The 23,945-nt window shown below is 25.0% G+C and overlaps 1 protein-coding gene across 2 annotated transcripts in view; it reads left to right on the top strand.

The window, feature by feature from the left end:
* The window catches only part of LOC114131001 (uncharacterized), an 89,819-nt gene that overhangs the window by 58,161 nt on the left and 7,713 nt on the right, over positions 1-23,945 (top strand). For both annotated transcript variants that reach the window (XM_050202822.1, XM_050202821.1), the window contains 2 exons: positions 16,999-17,216; positions 21,237-21,631. In XM_050202822.1, coding sequence (XP_050058779.1) covers positions 17,016-17,216; positions 21,237-21,631 — 596 coding nt within the window. In that variant the 5' untranslated portion in view covers positions 16,999-17,015. The remainder of the gene's footprint in view (positions 1-16,998; positions 17,217-21,236; positions 21,632-23,945) is intronic.

The following is a 23,945-nucleotide window of genomic DNA, read 5'->3' as shown; positions in this document are numbered from 1 at the left end:
CGGCACGAAAATACGATATTTACTATTCATTCATACACACGGTCATTTACAAAACTATTTATCGTAAGTTTCATTTTCTGTGTTCATTACTACCCATTCAATATGGACAAATTTGTTCATGTTACACATATATATATAGAATTGTCATAAATCACGTACTTACTATTTTGGCAAAAATATATATTTTTTACATATAGTTTTATTAAAACTTCAACTAAACTATTTTTTATACACAAATAGAAAGCTAATAACTACGATGATTCCAATTTAAACACACCATGCATAATTTAAGAAGTACTTGTAGACGAACGATCTACCACAGTAGTCCAATTTATTTTCCACCGAAAATTCAACTATGTTGAATCAATTGTATATAGGTACTAAATAACCTTTATTCCGTTCTAGACACCTTTTCTTAATATTAAATAAACTTAAAAATATGTTTAATGCATGGTCCAACAAAGTTATATTAACATGTTATTTATATAGTTGTATTGAGTGTTATAGTGTTATTATAGGTAAAATTTATTTTTATTTATATTGGTCAATACATGCATCTATTTAAATAATAATAACAAAACATATGTGTATAATAATTTATCAAAATATAGAATAATTGATTTATAAAAATTAATTTTGTACTGTTAGAACACACAATCAAAAAATTAACATTTTTTATATTTATTTTTATTTTTATTTAAATATTTAATGACAAAATAAAGATATTTTATAATGTACAAATCTAGGAATTTAGCTGACTTTTCCAATTAAATCTAAAATCTAAAATTACAACAATCTATTATAATTTATTAAGAGTTTCAGTGAAAATATAACATTACCTAAATAAATATTTTATTTTTAAGATAAGCAAAAAGTATTTTTAAATGTTATTTACTACGAATTTTTTTTCTTTTTTTTTTTTTTTTTTATTAGCTTTTATTTTAGTTTTAATATTACAAATTTTTAACTACGAATTACATACAAGTACAAACAATCAGTTTTAATTTGTTTAAAAACAATCTAATACATAAATTTCTATTTTACTTATCATATAATATATTGAACGATTAAATATAATTTAAATTCAGTTTTTCTACAGATAGTATTAAGATTAATAAATAACTGTTATAAAGCTATAGTAGTCGGTAATAATAAATATTTATGATTTTTTTTTCTTTCCAAAAAAAACTTTAGAATAAGTCCTTATGTGACATATTGTAACTCACAATTCACACAATAAATTCAAACAACTATAGTTGACTTGAAAAATGTGTATAAAAAATACAATTTCAAAATGTTTTCAAACAAAAGATGTACTATAGTTCTAAATAAAAAATAGTTTTTACACTATTATTATATTTATAATAATTGAATTTATTTTGAATATTATATAATATTAGAACATTAGATATACACTATTTAAATAGACACTTAATATTATTTTCATATATTTTATAATATAATTTAGTCACTAGATATGTTTTTGACTGAAAACTAATTATTAATTACAAGTGAAGTCTAGCATTTATTTAAATAAAAAAATCCATTTTTTTTCTGAAAACAAAAATATATTTATAAAGGTAAAATAGAATTAAGGGTATAGCCTGTAGAGCACTCGTCTTCCTTTTCTTATATTGGTAAAGGTTATATTAGAGATGTATTGTTATTATAAACTTGATTACACTGAAAATTCATTAAATACGAAAATTCACTATGAAAAAATATCGATTCAACGTAGTATTTTTAAGACATTTTTAACGTTTTGAGTTGATTTGAGATAAAAATTATTAAATAATAAGGACTTTTTTAATTTATTGAATAAAATAAAATAAATTATAATGCATTATTAAATTATAAATATTTTAAATAACTCTTAAAATATATTTTATACATCATTGTTATAATAAATACTAATGTGATTGGGTATAAGCTGAAGTGTCTTCATTAGATGCAATTTGGAAAATCTATTTGTTACTAGAAACTTTGATTTGGTTTCGTATTGTGAGAGCTAAACATTTTTCTTTAATGCCGATAAGATTAAACGAAACATTTTGTTATCATAAGATTGGTATCACAACCTCCGGTTTAACGAGATGCTCTATTATTATAGCTTTAAAGCAAATTAAAATTACTACAGTTTTTACTTTTTGCTGTGTGCTGAATTTTGTTGATAGACTATACTAACAATACATTTTAAGCTGATTAAGGTACACACTCAGTAGTCCGAATAACTTTAAAAAGATTGTAGGAAATAACAAATTAACATTTAGCACATACAGATGACTGTACGACACACGTTTGCTATCGTGACTTTTTATAAAATTTTAATTTTAAAAAGGTAGGCGAATGGGTGCCAATCTACCGTAAGTAAGGTGTAGAATGGGTCATTATATTATGCAGGGCGTGTCAAATTTGTATTTAATGGTATATCATTGTATACGAAACACGATTATGAGCTGTCCGTTTTAGGGACTTTGAGTTTCCGTAAACATTCTCGTTTTTTTTTATTTTTTTTTTAGTTTTGCAAATTATAACTTTCAATTTTTGACCCCCAAAGTACTAACTAGATCCAATTTGCTACCAAAAACCATCAACATTTTTAAAAATCGTAGGATCTTTTTTGTTCCAAAAAGTGTTAATATACACAAAAAAAAAAATACATTGTAAAATCAATATATTCATCGCTTCGTATAGAATCTTACAGATTTTATATGAAAAAATTGAAGAACTTATTTTACCCAAAATATTATCTCGTATATTCACGACCAACCGATATAAATACAATAATATGTACCTATTGTACCTAATAAAAAAAAAATATATGTTAGATAAGTGTTGTAGTTTTGTACGACCAATTTATTGCTATATTTACTGTGCTTAAACGCGTTATTATAAGTCGTAAAACCAATAAATAATGATTCCTTACTTCTCTAGGTGAGAACTAAAATATAATACACAATATAGTATACGATGGTTATGACTTACATTTAAAGATAGCTTTTAAAACTTTATAACTAGTTCAAGAAATTTAATTGTAACGTTAAATAATTATCGGATTGAACATAAATTATTTTAATTGTCTGTGGCATGAATATTTATATATTATTATATGATACGAGCAAACAAGTTTGCATTTGTATTCAAATATACCAATAAAATATTGATCTATTTAAAAAGTTATACAACTTATTAATTATAAGTTAGTGATACAGAGTACTTGAAGTAGTGCACTAAAAATCTATAGCTTATAGATATATATTGTATAATCTATAATATATATATATATAATCCTATCTATATATTGTATAATTTTGTCTTTCTCTATACATTTTCGAAAAATAGGTTTGAATTAATTGTGTAAAATTTATTGTACTAAAATATGCCACACAGCTACACAGGTTGTGTTTTATTGTTTTAAAATTGTCACTTTTCATTTATCATTTTTATAAGTATAACTCTATAAATTAAAATCCTCCTCGATGAATAACAAAATGCACCTTTTTCCCCTGATAAAGATGAATATAAAATGCTTATAAAATTTTTTTTTCTAAAAAGAGAGATATATAATACCAGAATACACTAGGTTACATATACACTTTTGTAACATTAATAATAATTAATTTTTGTGAGCTAAAAGTTAGCCTTAGTAATTATAGCTATAATATAAAAAAAACTACCTGTGGTTCTGAATCGTCAATTTATAGCTGCATCGTATTAAAGATAATATATTTTTATAAGATTTCATTTAAATAAAGTTTATTTGGTATTTCAAGATACGAATAATGTGTTGCACAACTTGATTTAACGATTGTATCATGCTCATTGCTCCTTACGCGTATACATTTTATTTTATTTTCAATAAAATATTTTAAATATAGATTGTTCGATACACAATCATTCAAGCAGAAAAATAAGAAATATTTTTATTAGTTATTTTTCAATATTTCTCTTTGCCAGTTGGTATTTTATAACGATTTTTCGTAGTCATAGACGATTAATGTGCACTGACGTAAACGAAATTGTCAACCGAATTTATGATACTTCACACCCTCTCAGACACGTACATTCATCTCCTGGAGTCCAAGAACTTGTTTGATTGACGATTCTGACAAACAATTTATATCGAAATACATATATATATTTCATTTTTTCGTATAAGGTAAAATTACATACATGTATAGTAATATTATCTTACCCTAAGTCGTACAACGAATTACAAAGCCTTCCTCAATAAATCCTAATATTTAAATTTTTGACATCAATTTCAAATATATTATTTGATGTATTATGTGTACATCGAACCAATTATAGTTATAAATGATGTTACGAAATATAACATATGTGCTACCTTACCCATGCGCTCAAATGATTATTTTTGCTGCAACTATAGTGGAAGAACCGTTCAAAAATAAATATTATAAAAAAAAAAAACAGTAGTTCTGTTTACACGGCTATACCATAATAAGGAGTCAAGCATATATAATATACCGAGTATTTTCTTATCAATAAGCACATACACCATATCTCATGGTAACGTGGTCATTTTAAAAAATATTCATTGATAAGAATATTTAAATATGTGAAAATCTATAGAAAATAGTTTTTATATTTTTATATTTTGTAATATGTTTTTTTCCGTTGTGCATTTAAAATTTGTTTTTTTTACGACTACAAACTTTATTGACAACGAATTTTTTCCATATTTTTGATTGTTAATAAGTTTATACGTAGAATATCAAACCAATATAAGTGTATTATATTTAATTAGCCATTAATATTTAACGTTTTGAAAAGTAGTGGTAGCCAACAGCAACATTTTGGCACACTTTCTCACTCGTTTAAAGTATAAATATTATCCATGGGGCACAAATGGGAATTACTTTAAAGGCGACTAATACTCAAGTATTTTAAACAAAAAAAAATAGCGTAATAGAAAAAAGAAGTCTTGAAGGCCATGTACGCTGACTTGAAATATTAGTATAAATAAAAAACATTTTAGTTACAAAACTAAAATGAACGTTTGAATTTTAGAAAAATGTAGATATTAACCATTACGTTAATAATGTTATTGAAATTACTTATTAAATATCCATTAATTATAAATGATGGTACAAATATAAAATATGTGAAAAAATCAATATTATGAGTACGGGCTAAGCCTCCCCAAGCCCCAATATATCTGTGCTTACGATGATACTATATCATAACGAATTAACCAAAAAAATACTGGTTCGATATTAGTGTTTCATAAAATGTTTTTATTTTACCTATCGAAATCCTCAGAAAGACATCTCTAGTTTGAAATATAAAATTAAAAATGTAAGTTTTAATTTAAAAAAAAAAAAAAAATTAAATAACTTAAAAAAATATACAAGCACACAAACGAATTCAAGATTTCCGTATATTAATCAGAAACACTAGGTAGTTAGAAAGTTGAAAAGTTTTATTTAATCTGTTGTTTTTCGCGGTTAATACTTTTCAAGAAATTGAGCATTTAAAAAAAAAAAAAATCATGCTGTTACCCACGGTGCGGTGTATGACAGTTTCAGATAATCTATTCACCGGTGTCGAATTGACTTTGATGGGTGTTCGCGTGACGGGGCCCAGAGTTTCCAAAAACACATTAAACGCACCGACACCTAGTCACATACGCCACAACTGTGTTTAATCCGTGCCATCATGCCTACGGCACAGGTGAATTATTGGATTTCTGTGAATACTTGTCAACATCGGGAACGTGGTCGGTATACCTGGGATTATGTAATTTAAAGTGTGTGTGTAGTATATAATATACTATGTGTATGTGTATCATCCCCGAAACGAATAATGTCAGCCCGTGATTTACAGCTGTTGATAGCGAACGTAAACATGCTTCGCGAGTTATATTATTATTATTTGCTTTTCGCATTCACTGCGGAGATCCGACGGAATCCAATCGCGATACGAGTAATTTTTCGTCATTCAATATTGACGGACAATATTATGGAAGTATATATTTATAATCATATGTAGTCATACATTTCAATTTTGTACCAATTTTAATTATTATCGTGACACTACCCTTCCCTATTATATAGGTATGTGCGTTTGTACCATCGATGGAAACGTACATATTTTTGAGTTGATTCGTTTTATCAATACCTTGATTTCATAACGTCATATGGTCGTTCATACGAGTATGCGATACATTGAATTTTTGTTTTAAATGCTTATTAATTGATTTTTTGAGACTATACATGCTTCTAATTTATATACAAATAATTCTGTTAATTAGTCATCCTTTGCATCTAATTTGATTTGATTTGATTTGATTACATGATGATTTTTGCGTCTTATATCCTCGATAATACCTAATTATCATAGACTTATAACATTTCATTTTGGAAAACTTGATTTTTCAGTATTTTCTCTTATATAAAGTTGTTTAATATAGAGATATTCTAAAAAAATTAATTTTCTGTTTAACTGCGCTGTTGTACCTACTTATTCTAATTTCTAAAACAATTCACTCTTCAGAATTAAAATGATGAGTTATCTCAATTCTTGGTAGTATTATATGACAAGTCTACTCGAAGAATATGTAACATATGTGTATGATGACTGCTGTTTCTGAATGTTTGTGTTTTACGCGACAGAAATTAATTACCTTTAAAGCTAAATAATATAATGAATTTAACTATATTTTCAAAATAATAATAATTCAATTAACATTTTCCTTACTTTCAGAATACATTTTATATTAACATAGTGCAGTTAGTAATGAACAAACCTATCTATGCAGTTGTATAAGATAATGTATTAATTAGCATGATTAATATTTCAATTTTCAACCAATTAACTCGTTTTATATTTCTAATAAAGAAAAATTATTGTTAAAATTGATTAAATTACGTTCATACTTAAAAAATAATTCTTCTGGATTCAAAATATAATTACAACTTAATATTAAACACCAATTTAATATTATTTACATTCTTACAAACCAAATCATATTTCATTAAATATAACAGTTGTTGATGTTTTAAAGCATAATTACTTGGTATAATAATATATAGGTAGTTTAAATCCATTATGTCTATTACACATAATTGTCCTAATTTTATCTTATTTTTATTTATAACAAAACTGTATTGTTGAAATATATAAGTTATTCTATTAACAATAGTAACCTATTTTTTTCAGACTATTAAATATTTAATATTAATTAATTGTTTATATTATGTAATATGTATATACTACTAAAAATTACAACAACGACTTAAATATAATTTTAAGTACAACTAACGATAGAAATAACCATTTTATTATTAAACAAAGAAAAATGATTTCAAAACAATTTTCGACTTAACATTTTACCGTTTTCCTACATTTATCACTATCATCATAACTCTTGATTTATGGTTTAAACTTTAAAGTGAACATTCGTATATTGATTTCTTAAAATTAAATTTGTGTACGTTAGTATATTATATTATTACTTTTATAATCTCTGAATAATTGATTTCAGTTAATAATTAGGTAAAAAAAAAAAAAGTTAAAAAAATATTTTAATTTTGACGTATTTATTCGAATTTTATGATCAGATTACCATACGTATTGTAAATTGCTTACATTGTAATGCCAATCTTAACAACCTTTGAAATGTTAAAATCTTTGTCATATTAAAATAACTTAAAATTAATTTTCTATTCAAACTCCAATGCTTCTACTTTTAATTTATTGTCTGTTAGTTAATGACTTATTATATTAAGTTATATAATGAAAACTGAGAATCTAGGGGTCGAATAATTTTAAAAGGAACACGTTAAATATGTTGAAATCATATATTTTCTAAATCGTATAACACGACAAAAATAAATTTTATTACCGTAATAAATACAAATGTTTTTATTTTCATAATTTGACATTTCAAAATAATTAATTCTTTCTACATGATATTACTGATAATTATTTTTAAAATAAATGCATTAAAAATATTATTACATTTTACTACCACAGGCTGAAGCTATTGTATTTTTATAATGGCAAATCACACTTAATTGAAAGGCTATAACTTATTAAAAAGTTATTAATTTTCATTTATTTCTAATTATCAGTTACACATGTTTACTTTAAAATTAGAAAACATATTACGCTGCGTTACTTAATATTCGAATTGAATATACGCTCATCTAATTTTAAATCATAAAATATATCAGATTTCTTGCAAATAAAAAATGTAGAATTATTAAAATGCGTAATTTTATTATATTATAATTAAATACTGGTTAATTAAAAAAATTGATTTTTCATAAATATGCTTTTTGATTGGTATTATTCATTGTAAACATTTTAAAATAATCTGAATAAATTACTTTTATACTTAATAGAATATTAGTGAAATAACAGTAGCTTGATGTACGAGTGATGAAATAATATATTCATCTCTCCTTTGAGTTAAACTCAAATTACAATGTCTTACTATTTATATTCAAACTGTATGGCCTTTCTAATTTTCATAGAAATCCACGTTCTCGTATAACATACATCTCGTTGTATCATATTATTTAAATACGGTTTGATGTGACTTTATGAGACTACAGCACTACCTTATTATAATTATGAACACTAAATTCGCTCTGCAGAAAAAGAAAAATCCTTTTAATTTAATAGAATAACATACACTGGTTTGAGAAAACCATTTATGTAAACAATTAACTTGTTTAATTATCTTAATAGCATTTTCCATAGCACATTTAAAATTGCAATTTACAACACTTGAGTACAGCACTATTTTTTTATTTTAATTCCACATGGAAATTTATACATTTCATACCTATATATGTAAATCAGTATAAATAATAATGGTTTTTTTTTCGACAGTACCTTTTATATTATTAGTATGTAAATAAATATATGCATACATTCTTTTAATGAAACAAATGTATTGTCATTTGTTGTACCAAAAAAAAAAATAAATATTACATACTAATTTTAAAACATTTTTGAAACAATTTCTGTAACAGCGTTAAAATAAAAAGGATTTTTTTTCAGTAACTTAATGGGTAAACTTATTAGACGATGACGGGGGTGTAGGAGTAGTTGGCGTGATGGGAAGGATCAGTAAGGTTGAAGCGATTTGTCAAAAGAAATGGCCTACTGTGTATGTGTGTGCGAGTGTATTGTATACATATAATACACGTACAATATACGTATATATGTGTTTATAATAAATGAACAAAACTTTGTTGAAATTTTAACTAATTAATCACCGAGGTGCCCTAGGATGGTTTTATCATTTTTCTTCTCGATTTAATGAATAGAGTTAATGTTTATACATGTACGTATTTTATTTTTAAACTCAATCAAGGCGTATTTGATTGAAGCGTTTTATGATATATATGATATATGTCTTATACAACAACCAAACTATCTATATTTTATATTGAAAGCTGTAACAATATATTATTAACTTTTCGACAAATTGCTTCGAGTTTTGAAATACATTTTATTTTTCGCATAAACTACTTTTATATCGAAAATAACGAATGAAATGTTTACAATAATGGATGAATATAACAAAAACATACCTCATTTTTAATGGTCAAATGCATTTATAAAATTATATAATCAGATTTGTTTTCTATTCCGTTTTACTTTGGTATACAAACTACAGGATGCAGGGTGCGGGATAGGGTAACATCTATTTTGAGTAGAAATAAATTGTAAATATCTAACATGTTCCACGTGATTCTTAGGGGACAAAGACCACACAGACGAATAATAATAAACCTTTACAATATGAAAAACTAAATGTCCTAATCTACAGTGTATGATTATATTATGTTTATAAAACAAATTAGTTCAAAATATACATCAAAATTACCATCGTATGAATATGGTTGTCTTTGCCGTAAATTACGTAATGAAACTATTTTTACTCAAACATCATGATTTGAACAATAATAACAGTATATTTTTATTGTAAAAAACAATAATTACTATTATTTATTACGATAATTACATAATATTTTACTTATAGGTACATATACGAGTATATTATAAATAAAAAACACTTACAAATCTTCTATTCACATTGACAGATGATGATGTATGGTTTTGATTTTAAAATTAAAACAGTTTAATGATTTTATGACATTTGTAATATAATTACTAACATTAAATGAAATCAATGGTGACACGACAAAATATCCCGGTACTATTATTACTACTTTATTATTATTATTTATTATGACCATTTTACAATTAGTAATATATTAACATACATGAGAAAAATACACCGAATATATTATAGTTAAACGTAGTGGATTTAAAATAGCACATACAGCTCTGTGCAGTTAAAATACTAGAATTAAGTCGTCTAACTCCCGGGAGGCTAATTAATTAACATTATTATGAATAAATATTATTACATATTATTGAACCACCATCGTGTTCATAAATTATTATAGTATGCCGGCGTCTTGTGTATGCAATTTTAATACACGCAATAATTCAATAATATTACAATGATCCCAAGCATTCGACTAGTTATAATTTTTTTTTAAATGCGTAACGCTAAAATGGTAGACGAATAAATACATTAACAATATTTCAGTTTCGCACGTGTGCAGGAAAATTATTGATTTTTATGTTCGGTCCACACACGCCGTAAACGTCGTTTCCAACGTGCAGCAAAATATACGGGCTTTAAAGTTTATTCGTTTTTTTTTTTACATCAACAATTTTAAGACACTGATAATTAATTTAAGACTAATCCACATATTGAGTTCGTTTATGTTACACATAAATAATTAATGATGGTCGTCACTAGGAATGCCATTCTTCATAAATGATTATTAGAATGTCAATAAAAATTATAAAACTTCCGTAATAATGTATATAACATAAAGCAGCGTAATTGCGAACTTATAATTAATAATAAGCCACAATATTAAACTCGATATTCGTTTACTTGAATAAATACATAGAGTTTCACTATGATGTTCCCGCACAAAACTTTATTTTACAAAAATTATTTTCTTCAAGTTTTTGAATAATATACAAATTTTAGATTATAGGACATAATAAAGTTGCTAGACAATATTTATGTTATTTAATTACCTACTGTATTCACAATTTCAAACGAAACTATAGCTTAACACATAAACATAACTCGATAATAATAAATAATTTAACTTTAACAACTATGGCCAGTTTGTTTTTGAACAGTTTTAAGTTACATTAAAAATAAATTATTTGTGGAAAAAAACACCATTTTACTCTCTGTAAATATAATATTGGATAGAATGTTCGTTAAACACTTAAACTAATAAAAAACAAATTATAAAGTAAATTGCCTTACTTAACGTTTTTTTCTTGCCATGCTAAATTAAATAATTTTAAACTTAATAAATAAATTATATATATTTATAATTAACATAATATTAGAGCTGTTCAATTTTGTACGTGTACAAAATAATTTCATTAAAATTTAATATTTCCCTTATTGATTATTACAAATTAACATTTAACTTATAACAAGTGTCTCTGTCATAAAATTATATACAACTATATACGTATATAATATAGGTATTTACTTGAAGTTTTTATTTCCAATGTACTCCGAAAGAAATGGCTGCTAGCTGTAGCGTGATAGACGAAGAAATAATAATATAGAGTATAGAAGTGGAAAAATGATGATCCAATCCAAACTCAAAACTCTTTGATAGTTTTCCAGTAATGTATACTCGAGTGAGTATTGATTTCCTATTTTCTGGATACTTTGCGAATTAATGCAAATATTTTCATGAATAATACACGAATAAACGGGGAAAAACACGAATTTCTGTGCATTGGACTCGAGTTTGCAACTCTGTCACCTGCATTCGTTATATTCTTTGATATTTTAATTTTAAGATATTCTACTAGAGTGACAAACAATCGCTCACACAGTGAAATTTCTTTTCGCGAATAAAATCTTAAAACATGTTACATATTTTGTGTGTCATGTTTTATTTTTAAATAGTACTAAATATTTACAGAGTGACTCACCGAGCACACTTATTCCCTAAGTTAATAATTTAATTTTCAACTTTTGAAATATTATTAAGTAGACTAAAATTCCATGATTATTTGTAAATACTTAGTTTTTATACCTAGGTCCTAAGTTAAGAACTATCGTATAGTGATACAAACTTCTTTTTTAAATTATAAACTACGCTTCTTTTTGTATATTTTAATTAGATAATTTTTTTTATATATATAATTTATTATGAAATATCTAAATCCTACTTCAAATGAGTAGCTTCTAGGTTAATTAAAAAATCGCTATATGTATTTAATATATATAATAATAGTATTTTTTAATGTATTTTAATCAAATATAAAACAAATTTTATATTTAGGTTGGTACTGGGCCACTACTTACAAAAATTATAAAATTTGAATAAATTTATACTAATCACTATAGTTTTCCAATTATTGTAGCTGCCCTCCTATCTTTCACTTAAAAAAATCTATTGATGTAGACTAATTCTTATCCACGATAGCTTAAGGACTTATTATTAGTACTTAAACCTTAATAATTCAGAAAAATATACTACTTTAAGTTAAAATTTATATAAGTATATTAAATTAAAAAAAAAACATTTTCTTAACTATTAACAATAAAAAATATAGTTTATTTATGAAAAATATGCTTTTGTGGAGTCACGTTTCTTTAATTGCACAAAAAATCCAATTATTTGAAAATATGGTTCTTAAGTGTACTTAGTAATAACTTATAAAAATCGTAATTTGAAGAAATGTATGATTAAATGAGGGTGAGCATGCTTGTCGTATTACTCTGTATATTATAAAACATATTCAATTAATAATAATTATTAACAATTATTGTTAGTGCGCGTTCTAATACGTATATTATCGTTTTGTATTAAGTAATATAACGAATTTATTCAGTGATAATAATAATAATAATAGGTATTATTTAAAAATAAAAATATCTACTCTAATATTAAATATTATCTTTGATATACCTATTTATTATTTGCTATTCTATAGCCATTAAGCTATTAAAATAAATAGTTGTATACTTGTATACAATGTGTAACCTTAAACTGATATAGTGTATACTTTTGTTTATTCTTTGAAATAAAATGTAAATAGATTATTTAAAAGTCAACGTTTATAATATATAATATTGTAATGTATTGAATATAATATTATCGCTAAATTACCAATTTAATTCTAAAAAAAATATTACGTTATGTTTTATTAACGATAATCATAAACAAATTAGAAATTACGTGATTACATAATAATTATACAATATTATGTATATTATAATACATGGGCAATGGGCATACAATAGTTTTGGTCGAAGCACGTGTTTTCAACGTAATACGCATTTATCACTTATTCAACTATCGTAAAAGAGTTGAAGTATAGTACATAAAATAATTACAGAAGCCAGAAGGTACTAAAATACTTATAATATTGTACGGATAATGGGTTAATGCAAACTAACTGACTACCTACTATTTAACTTGTGCATCATGCAAGGTAATCACGCCACTTGAAGGTTATAACAGATGATGTTATTACAAGAGACAGAGTTTATGAAACTTTGTAATATACCTACAACCTACGTGATTTTCAGTTACACGACCTAACGACAAAATATCTACGTGCTAAAAATTACTGATTTTACTCTTAAGCATGTAACAGTATTAATTATAAAAATCTTACTAGTATGTACTGCTATACGGTTCTAACTGATGGTTAGAGTAAAATTTATCTTCAAATAGTATTAATTTGTTAATAATTGGCTCTGCGATAAACGTGCGATAAACTCTGCGATTGTTATAAACTGTATGATAAATATTAACAAGCCATATAGTGAATGTATACATGTATACAGTATAAACATTTGATTTGTATTTTTTTATTTATTTATTTATTTTTCAATCAGTTATTAAATCAGTCGTATTTAATAAACTATAAGGAGTTTCTATTTTTTATATAGCTGTATTATAAATAATCATATAGATTATACAAGATAATTAACAGTTTTCATAAATAATAAGAATTTAGTTATATATATATATATTTTATATTTTTATGTATATATTTTAAATCATATATCTCATGTATTTATTTTATTTTCACCGTTTTTGTTCTTAGTAACTTTTTACATAAAATATTTTATGGTAAATTAAGTATCTTCTTAATTTATTAAATAATCAATATTTAGTGTTTTGTTACACTCCAACTAGTCAAACTTCAGTTAAATACTTAACTTGACGTATAACATTATTTGGGAAATGGGCACATTTTTAATGAATACGCAATATGAATACTTTAATAATTTATAAACTGTATTATTCATACTTTTTAATTACTTTATAAAATCATATCTCTATTTATCAAATAAAATCCTTTATTTAAAATTAATTTAATTTTTAATATTATTATAATTATTACTAACATTTTAGTCAATGGTTATTATAATCTATGTATTACGATAATTAAAATAGTTTGGTTAGACAATATAAGAGATAAAATGAACAAAAAATGTTTAAAAACCGAGGATTATTATATTGTTAAACTTGCAAGTTAATGAAGAATAAAATAATTTGATTAATTACAACGATCAAACACTATATAATATGAAGGGATTACGGGGTGAAAATGATTGGTAGTTTAAGAGAAATTATCTACTAGAAGAACACAAATATGTATTTTAGTTAATACTGGTATAGTAAACATCATGTTCATAGTAAAACTTAACAATTAATTTCTATTTTCTACATTGATTTTAACCGCTATATACATTTATATAGACACGAGTTCCTCACTCGACCTATTAAAATTTATATTTTGTTTTATATATTATAAATTTATCAATTTGCATTAAATAGAAAGTATAAGTTTTTATAATTTTTAACGTCTTTCTGACGTTTTAATCTTTTACAAACAGATTTCGTCGAAGTGGATTATTTGTATTTGCTATGTGTTAACAAACACAAGGATTAAGTACACACAGTCAGTATTTGAGCTAAAACACGCGTATAATATTCATATGGATGATCTGAAAATATACGTATAAGTGTAGAGTATGCATATAATAATATTTTCACACAAAAAACAAATCGGTACGTATCCTGCATTTTCAATTCCTAAATATTATAATAATCAATAAATATCCTTTTACCAGACAATTTCCTGGTTTCTGTTGACGTAACTTTACTGATATCTATTATAATAATACGAAATGGCTGTATTGTGCGTATTAGGTGTTTTATATACACCAATGTCTGTGCGTGATATGCAACGTAATGATTTTTCAAAAAACACCACAGATTCACCACATCAGGGATGTCGGCATAATTTAATATCCAACTACCACCAACGAAACGCAATTAAATAACACTCAGAATATTATCCTCGACGTCAGACAGCTACTGTTTTCATCCTTTTCGTATATTAAATTAGTTGATGATCCTTTTAACCTTTTGGATTATACCAAGATAAATCCTTATGTTTTATCAGTTGTATTGTTACATTTCGTTTCGTCACTAATTAAAATTTTCTATCCGGCTGGTGGCTTATAACAACTATACTATAACAGATTACAGTTATTTAAAATATTAACCTCTTTCGAGAAGTTTAAATCAATTCAAAATAAAAACATTGAAAAGAGCGTAGATTGTAAAATTGTTTTATTCGTCAATTTAAAGAAACGTAATACCAATATCAACGAACAAAACTTACTTGAATAGTATTGGTATTACAGATGTCAGTTATGATACACTTCAATACACTTGAGTTATATTTACAATGCCATGACTATAGGGACAAAGCCACCCAAAAGTGTATTCCCATAGGCTACGGAATATTTTTTTTCCAAATAAAAAAATAATATAATAAACAAATAATGCTTATTTGTAAATATAAAAAATTATTAGCGTATTATTATAAAAATATAGCATATTGGTGATATTTTCTTATCCACCATTTGATTTTTATACATACCTACCAGTGTAGTATTATATTATATTATATATGTACGTATTATACCTACACCTAGGTAGGTAATCAAAGTGAAGTCAGCTTAATGATTTGGATTTCTATTTTTTTTTCTTAATAAATATTCATATAATAATATCACTAATGGTAATAGTTTAATAGTTAATAGTTTGTTTTATGAATTAGCAAAAACTAACTAATAAATATCTGAAAAACTATTATACTTAGATCGTTTTCTCTTTAATGTTAGAACAATAATAATTATGATAATAATATTTTATAAATAAAAATAGAGCAAATCATTTTAATAGTGTAATATATAAGCTCGACTTTATTCACTTGATATTATAGTGCATATACGTTATCGTGCAATGTTGTTGTAACACTTCTGTATATGTCAAAACCAACATGTTGATAAAGCACTTCTAGCTAGGATACCTCTATTATAATACCACAATTTTCCAACGTGCCTAGAGAAATACAAATAAGACTGTTTAATCGTAGCAAACGTGTCATTTTACTTCGTCATACATCCTGAAGAGATATTTCAAAAATATTATTTTAATAATAATACTATACAGTATGATAAATGGTCTTTTTTAAAGCTAGTCAGAAGCTTGTAAATATAAATCGGTCTACAAAAAATTGTGCCTATGTATTTTTTAAATTTTTATATAGATATAAAACGACTTATGTGAGCTAAATTTTCAAGAATTCTGACTTAAGTTTGGGAGAAATAATTATTATACAGGTGAACATAAAATAAGTAAATAAACACTTTTAATTTATAACGTAAATTGGTTATCTATACATTTATTTAATCATCTGAAATCTACAAAATCTCTTTAACCCCCTCCTCCTCCCTATCAAGTTCTCAGTACATCATATTTAATTTAATAGGTTTTATATTTACTAATAAACTGTATGAATATTATAATACATAATATGTAAGTCAGTTATTATATTTTCTAATTTCCTTTTCATTTTCAGAGAACTTCAATACAAAAATGGAATCTGAGCCGGTAATTGTGGTGGATCAAGAAAATTGTTTTAATGAAGAAGATGAAGATATAGATGATGTGGCCGGAAATGGGCAAGGATGTCCTGATACTCCTCCACAGGACCCCTTTTTCCTATCGCCTTTTAGAGACATGCGGAAACGCTCATTACCAACACCGCAATGCACATCAGGAATAACTGCCAGTCAAGTAATCTCTAAAAAATTGAAATAATTGAATTTTTCTTTTATAATGGCAACATTTTTTTCATTTAAATCATACTAAATGAAATAGACAATACATAAGTACAGATGTAACTAGTTAATACATGACATGCCTAATATTTATAAAACATTATCTCAAAAATATTTAGATTTTTGTTGGTTTAATTCATTTAAGTATTAAGGCTTTTATTTACAATAATTAATTTACATGAAAAAAATGTTGTTGAATTTATACAATTCGTTTCTTATTAAATATAACTTAAAGAGAACTATTGTCGTATTATACCTATTCCAATACTGAATCGGGGAATGGCCAAGTTTCAGACTAGCAACTTAAAAGGCTTTAATGAGGGTAAACAGAACTTTAAGGGCTTTTTTTCTCTAGAAATAACTTATACCTACCACGTAGGAGTATTAATAATTAATAATAAAACACCACTTGTATGCTTAAAAAAAATTCTACTAGTGTTTAGTAAGAAGTTACTGAAACTTAATTAATAATAGTAAGAAGTATGAATATATGCAATAGGACAGGTATGTTTATTGTATGCCTGGCTTGAATATTGTTTATTCTTGTAAATTAGTTATTTGCTATTATAATAAAATTATAGAAATTGTCCTGTAATCCAAATTAATTCCATACAAGCGAACATTCGTTTTATATAAAATTTCAAATCGAATATAGTATATAAATCAACGATAAAAATGAGTTCTGATAGATACATAAGTATCTATGTATAAAAAAATATATAAATACTTATTAATTATTACTCACGGTTCTATAATATTTATTAATCAGTGTATATTATACGACAAAACTTTACAATTTCTATAAAATATTGAATTATCGATCCTTGATAGTATCATATCTATTAAAAATCTACTCATTTATAATATTTTCAATAATAGCTATATGATTGATTGACTTTAAGTTGGAGTTTTAAGATAATTTTATTTTAAATAAATAACTAGTAATAATATAAAAGTAACATTTGATTTAAACTGAGTTAAATATTTTGTTAATAAATTCACAAAATTACAATTTTTGGGTTATAAAAAATTATAAGGTGTACTTTAATAAAAATACAATAAACACATTAAAGTAATGAAAAAAATACTATAATCAACGGACTGTGAAGATTTAAATAATCTTATAGATACGTTTGCAATAAATAATACAAAGAAGTGATTTCATTATTCATTAAAGATAATTGATTTTAAATGTTCACTAATTAAATGAATTATTATTTATTAATAATAAATTCGATTTTTAAAAATCATAAAATATGAATACATGAATATAGAACGTGAGTTCTTATTTTATATCATGCTAATTTAAATTTTGAATGTCTTCCTTAGCCCTATATTATGATAGATAATGTTACAAAATGAGTGAAACTGAAGCGATGTCATTACTTTTTTTTAGGTCGATCTTTAAATGCTTTTACATTAAACTATAATACATTTTTATATAGATTAGTATAAAAAAATAAAATAAATAGATTGTGTATCATAAATTTAGCACTTTTTCATCATAAGATGCTTATTTAGAGGTTCAGTATGGAAAAACCTGGTCCTTAATTTGGGTATTGTAAGGAATCTTTAAGGTATTAATATGTAAACGCAAAAATGACTGTTTAATTTCACTTAATCATTTCTTGGAATCTATCTCGTTTTAGCAAAAAACTGATGATTATTTTATAAAACGTTATTTTTAGAGCAAAAATCAAATTATTCAAAATAGATTAATATTCATCACTGGGAAATTAGAATGAATATGTTTTATATAGTATTATTATAAATATAATTTAAAATGTTCATCCGATTTCTACTTTTATTTAAATCAAATTAAATAGGTAACCGTAGTTTGTAGACCAGCTTAACTTTTTTTAATAAAAATACTATAATAGATACCATAATATTTAATTTTTATTAGATTTAGCTTCGGAATCCGAGTCATCGAGTACTTACACTAAATTGATAGTTCCATTATTATTAAACAAACACTTGTATAGTAAGACGTCAGCAACCTGCAGCCCACGTAACTTTTTTACTTTGGCCCTTCGAATATTTCTAATACTATTTTAAATCATAATTTTTTATCTCGAATCGTGATAAAAAATAAATTATCCATTTATTATATTAATTCTTTTTATTTCGACCATTTTGTTTTTACCAAAGAAATTTTTAAACTTTTCCATGAAATAATTACTATTCGATTATTGTTGTAATACTAATAATTAATCCTGATTATATAGGGAGAGTATACATTGCATTTCATTAACTCCATCTCAATATCCCGTTGACATAGCACTTTGGAAGTGTATTTTTTCATTATTTAAAAAAAAAAAAGTTCAGTTTACTTTTACGAACCCTAATTAAGTTGTTCTCTTACTACGAAAATAGGGCTAATACTATTGGTCGATTTTTCTATATAATTCTATATAATGTTTGCTATATTTGTAGCAACAAAAACTTTGTTTAGGTTACTTTATATATTTTATCCTAATATATATTTTTAACTTAACTATATGCTTGAAATAAATACAACAGTATACTAATATTTGCATTAAATATAAATATATGTATTAATTTTTATTATAATATAGTTTTGTCAATCAATCAAATAATTAAACGTAATGTAAATAAAATATTGACTATTGAATACAATTCTTTAGGTATTTGCTAATAACACGCTTCCGTTGTATTAATGAATTAATATTTTCGAATTATATATTATTATCTACATTATTTTCGTATAAAATTAAAATTAATTAAATTTAAATTTATGCATTTAGTTTTCAAAACTTCTTAACTTAGATAAGATGTATTTATTATTATTGATATGTATGATTATAATTTACGTATAATAGATTTTATGAATATAATATTGAACTTTGAATATATAATATTATAAATAGATGATATAGATTACACAATAAGTTATTCACCGTTAACAAAATATACACGTGAAATATAAACGATTTGTTAAAAGATACTTTAGTTAGTAATTCGCAGTGACAATGAATTTAATGATGGAACGGATAAGATTGAGTACTAAGTCCTTATTGAGCGATTCGGCCGATGATTCCGGAAGCTTTTAAATTGCTCTTTCCGGAGTTCATATCGAACGGTAGTCTGTGAAAAATATGTTTGATTTTTACAGTATATATAAGTATACATTTGAAATATGATCCACGAATAAGGTACATTATATGGGGCGTCCTCATTCAGTCATTAAGAAACAATATAATATGTAATATATTTATGTCACTTCTAAGTCTATTTTCGATAATTACTTCAGATTTTATAGGCGACTCGACATTTGAGGAGGATCAAAGATTGATTTTTGTTGGATTTCACGAAATTTTAGTGGAAACAAGCAACCTCATTGTTAGTTTCGTGTACCTACCTACCTTACGGTTTGCGTTTATATTATTATTAAGTTAAGTTATTTCTGTTTGTGACAGGTTAGGTTAAGGAATAAATTAAATTGTATGGATACATTTAGACTTTTGGCAACTTTATCGAGCCGTTTGTTTCCGTTTGTCCAACCAATTACATATACAATATACATCTAAGTATGCGTAACAGCAATAATATGTTCAATTTACAGATAAAACAATGAAACTACTCAACCTACATAGTGAACATGTATATAGTAGTACAAGAACCCATATCGATAATCTAACATACGTCTATGGGATGTTTTTTTAATTAAAATCCTTATTAATTATTATAAACGTGTTATTTGAATATTATTCAATTATAACGTACCTATATAATAACACGTTTTTGGCAAAATCGCGGGGTGTTGTCGTGTTATTATATTATCTTTTATTGTACAATAAACATATTTCTAATAAGCTCTGAGAAATCCGTAACATTATCGAGAGTTAAACTAAACAAAATTAATAATTTTTTTCCCACCCTATTATCTTCCAAAAACACCTTCAGAAACTGTATTTTTGGCTGTATTGTACATTTTTTTCTTGTGCTGTCGTAGGTGCGAAGGTTGAGCGATCAGGGAGCGGCCGGTGCGGCTGCCCGAGAAAAGGCATTCTTGGCCACGTTAACCAAGGCGCCGGGACCCTACACACCAGGTCGCCGGCATTCGGTTATCACGATATCAAAGGCACCTATGCCGTTGTTTGGTCGCAACAGACGCGAATCGATTGCAGCGTTCCCCAGTAAGGGTCCGAGGGTGAATCGTAGGGATTCGGCCGGTGGTGCTACGCCGTCACCCACCGGTAGTCAATTCAACTTGCAGCTGGACATAATGGATGACATAGCAGACATCAAAGCGGCTCGGAAAGTCAGGATGAAGATGTGGCAAACTGAGGACAAGGAAAAAATGTGTGAGCTCCAGTCGATGGACGGCGAAAACAAACAAATGTCCAGGTACACAAATTTACAGTATATATCTAAAATAATATACGTTCTATGATAATATTTATGTAAGTTTAGATAGGTGTACCTGAACCAGCTATATTTAATTAAAGGGTTATGTGAAATTATTATTAAAATTCTATACCGTTGTATAGAAGAGAGTTTTAAAGTACTTATAAATAGTGAATATAACTACCCGTGTACGTAATTAAGTTAAATTACTTATTATTTTTAAAGATAAACAATAATAAAAAAGATAACAATAATAAAATTACATACCTACATCAATACAGATATGAATATTTCAAAAAATGTCACTTATCACACTAACTATTAATCTACTAAAACCATTTAATTATAATGTTTATCCTAAATGGCTAAATATAGTATAATCCACCTTATAAAGTTATAAATGCTTATTACACTCATTTTCTTATTCAATATTTGTATTGTTATTTTTTCTCTCTTTCTTTTGTAATATTTATACCATAATAAACTAACCTAAAATTATATTATTATAATTTATAAGTTTAAGAAAAATGATTTTATCAGATATTTTATTTATTTCATTTTTTATAATTTGGAGTAAAATATTAATCATGAAATTTTGACTTATTTAATTATCATAAAGTACCTACAAAATGTAGTAGGTGTTTTATTTATGAGCTATCGAAGCTTAGTGAAGTAGGATGAAACGACAAAGAATATCTCATAAAATGTGTAAGTACTTTAAACTATATAAAAACATTTTTTTTTTTCAAGACGACAAAAAAATTACCGTAGCCAGTTAAATGGATCATCCCGTTTATACATATTTAATAAATTTTACCTTATTGTGTACTATTTATTGTGTTTTAAGCCCGTGAAGTTTTGAAACGTCATTTGAATTCATTAACTTCCAATGAGAAAAACTACATATACCCACAACGCAGCGTGGGTATATATTTACGAAAGTATATAAACTTTATGAATAACATTATATCGTTAATATAGTCTGTATTACGTGATTATATTGAAACTTTTTCGTAGTTCTATAAATTATAATAATATTCATCAACGTTTTAATTTAAATAAATAGATACATATTTTCAAGAACACTTATGAAGGTAGCTACTAAACACAGGCCCTTTCGAGTTTTTATATATAAATTCATAGGCATCATGCGCACATGACGTATGTGATGTGAGTATGTGACCAAGCACGCCCTGCGATATTTCATGGACCGAAGTGCTCAATGTCTCATTCAGATTTCCCAATTTATTATTAATTACAATAAATATACCTTAATTACTAAAATTGATTTTATAGATTATATTTTTAAAACGAAATTGAACAATTAGGATAATTTATTACGTGCATTCTATTGTTGAAAGTCTATTAACAGTTTAACGTATAGACGTGTACCTAGTGACTATTATTGTATAATTGTTATATGATTGTAATGTATACTGAGAAACCAATTGTTCAATATTTTACTTGTGATTATCTATTATTGATAACATTATTAATTTTTTATTATTATTATTTTTTTTTTTTTTTATATTTTAACTTTAATGTGAATCCGCCAAGACTACCCTCTCGGAAATGACATGATACGTGGTAGTGAGAAACTTGCATTTTCTATCATATTAAAAGCACATTAAGTTTAAAAAACTTTAATAGTTTAAATATATAAAACCGATAATAATACATGCGCACTATCTACTTTTGGAGTTTGCGTAAGTCTATGTATTATTAATGTAGGTAATGATATTATATATTAACTAAATATTATCCGGGATCTATTGTTATGTAGCTTCTAAAATATTTGATAAACAATTTTTCTGTATATATTATTTATACTTTTACTCGATATACTTTTAGTAGATTGTGATTTTTATTGTCCCAACCATTTTTTTCTTTTTGCATAAATTCGTTCAAAATTATATTATAAAAGTAAATTAATTATAAGTTTTGGCTGCATGCTTATAACTGGCCAAACTTTTATCACTTAAAAATATAACTATCATAGTATCGTTAACTGTTTAATAAAGATAGTTAGAAAACCATAAATTGAAATTCATATAAAAAAAAATTATAAAAGTTTATTAGTTAAGTTTTTACCAGTACTTACATTAATATTAATTTTATAAAAAATTATAACATCAATATTAAAAAAATATATGACAACAATTTTATATAAAAACAAAACAATATTTTTAATGAATTCTAAATCTATGTAAATATTGGAGAAAAAAATAAAATTTCATAATAGTATATTATAATATTTATTTTTATACTTAATATTTTTAATTAGTAAGTAGCCTAAAAAACTAGAGCCACAATT

Source organism: Aphis gossypii, chromosome 3 (genome assembly GCF_020184175.1).
Source record: "Aphis gossypii isolate Hap1 chromosome 3, ASM2018417v2, whole genome shotgun sequence".
NCBI lineage: Eukaryota > Metazoa > Arthropoda > Insecta > Hemiptera > Aphididae > Aphis > Aphis gossypii.
This window is presented reverse-complemented; position numbering and strand designations above follow the sequence as displayed.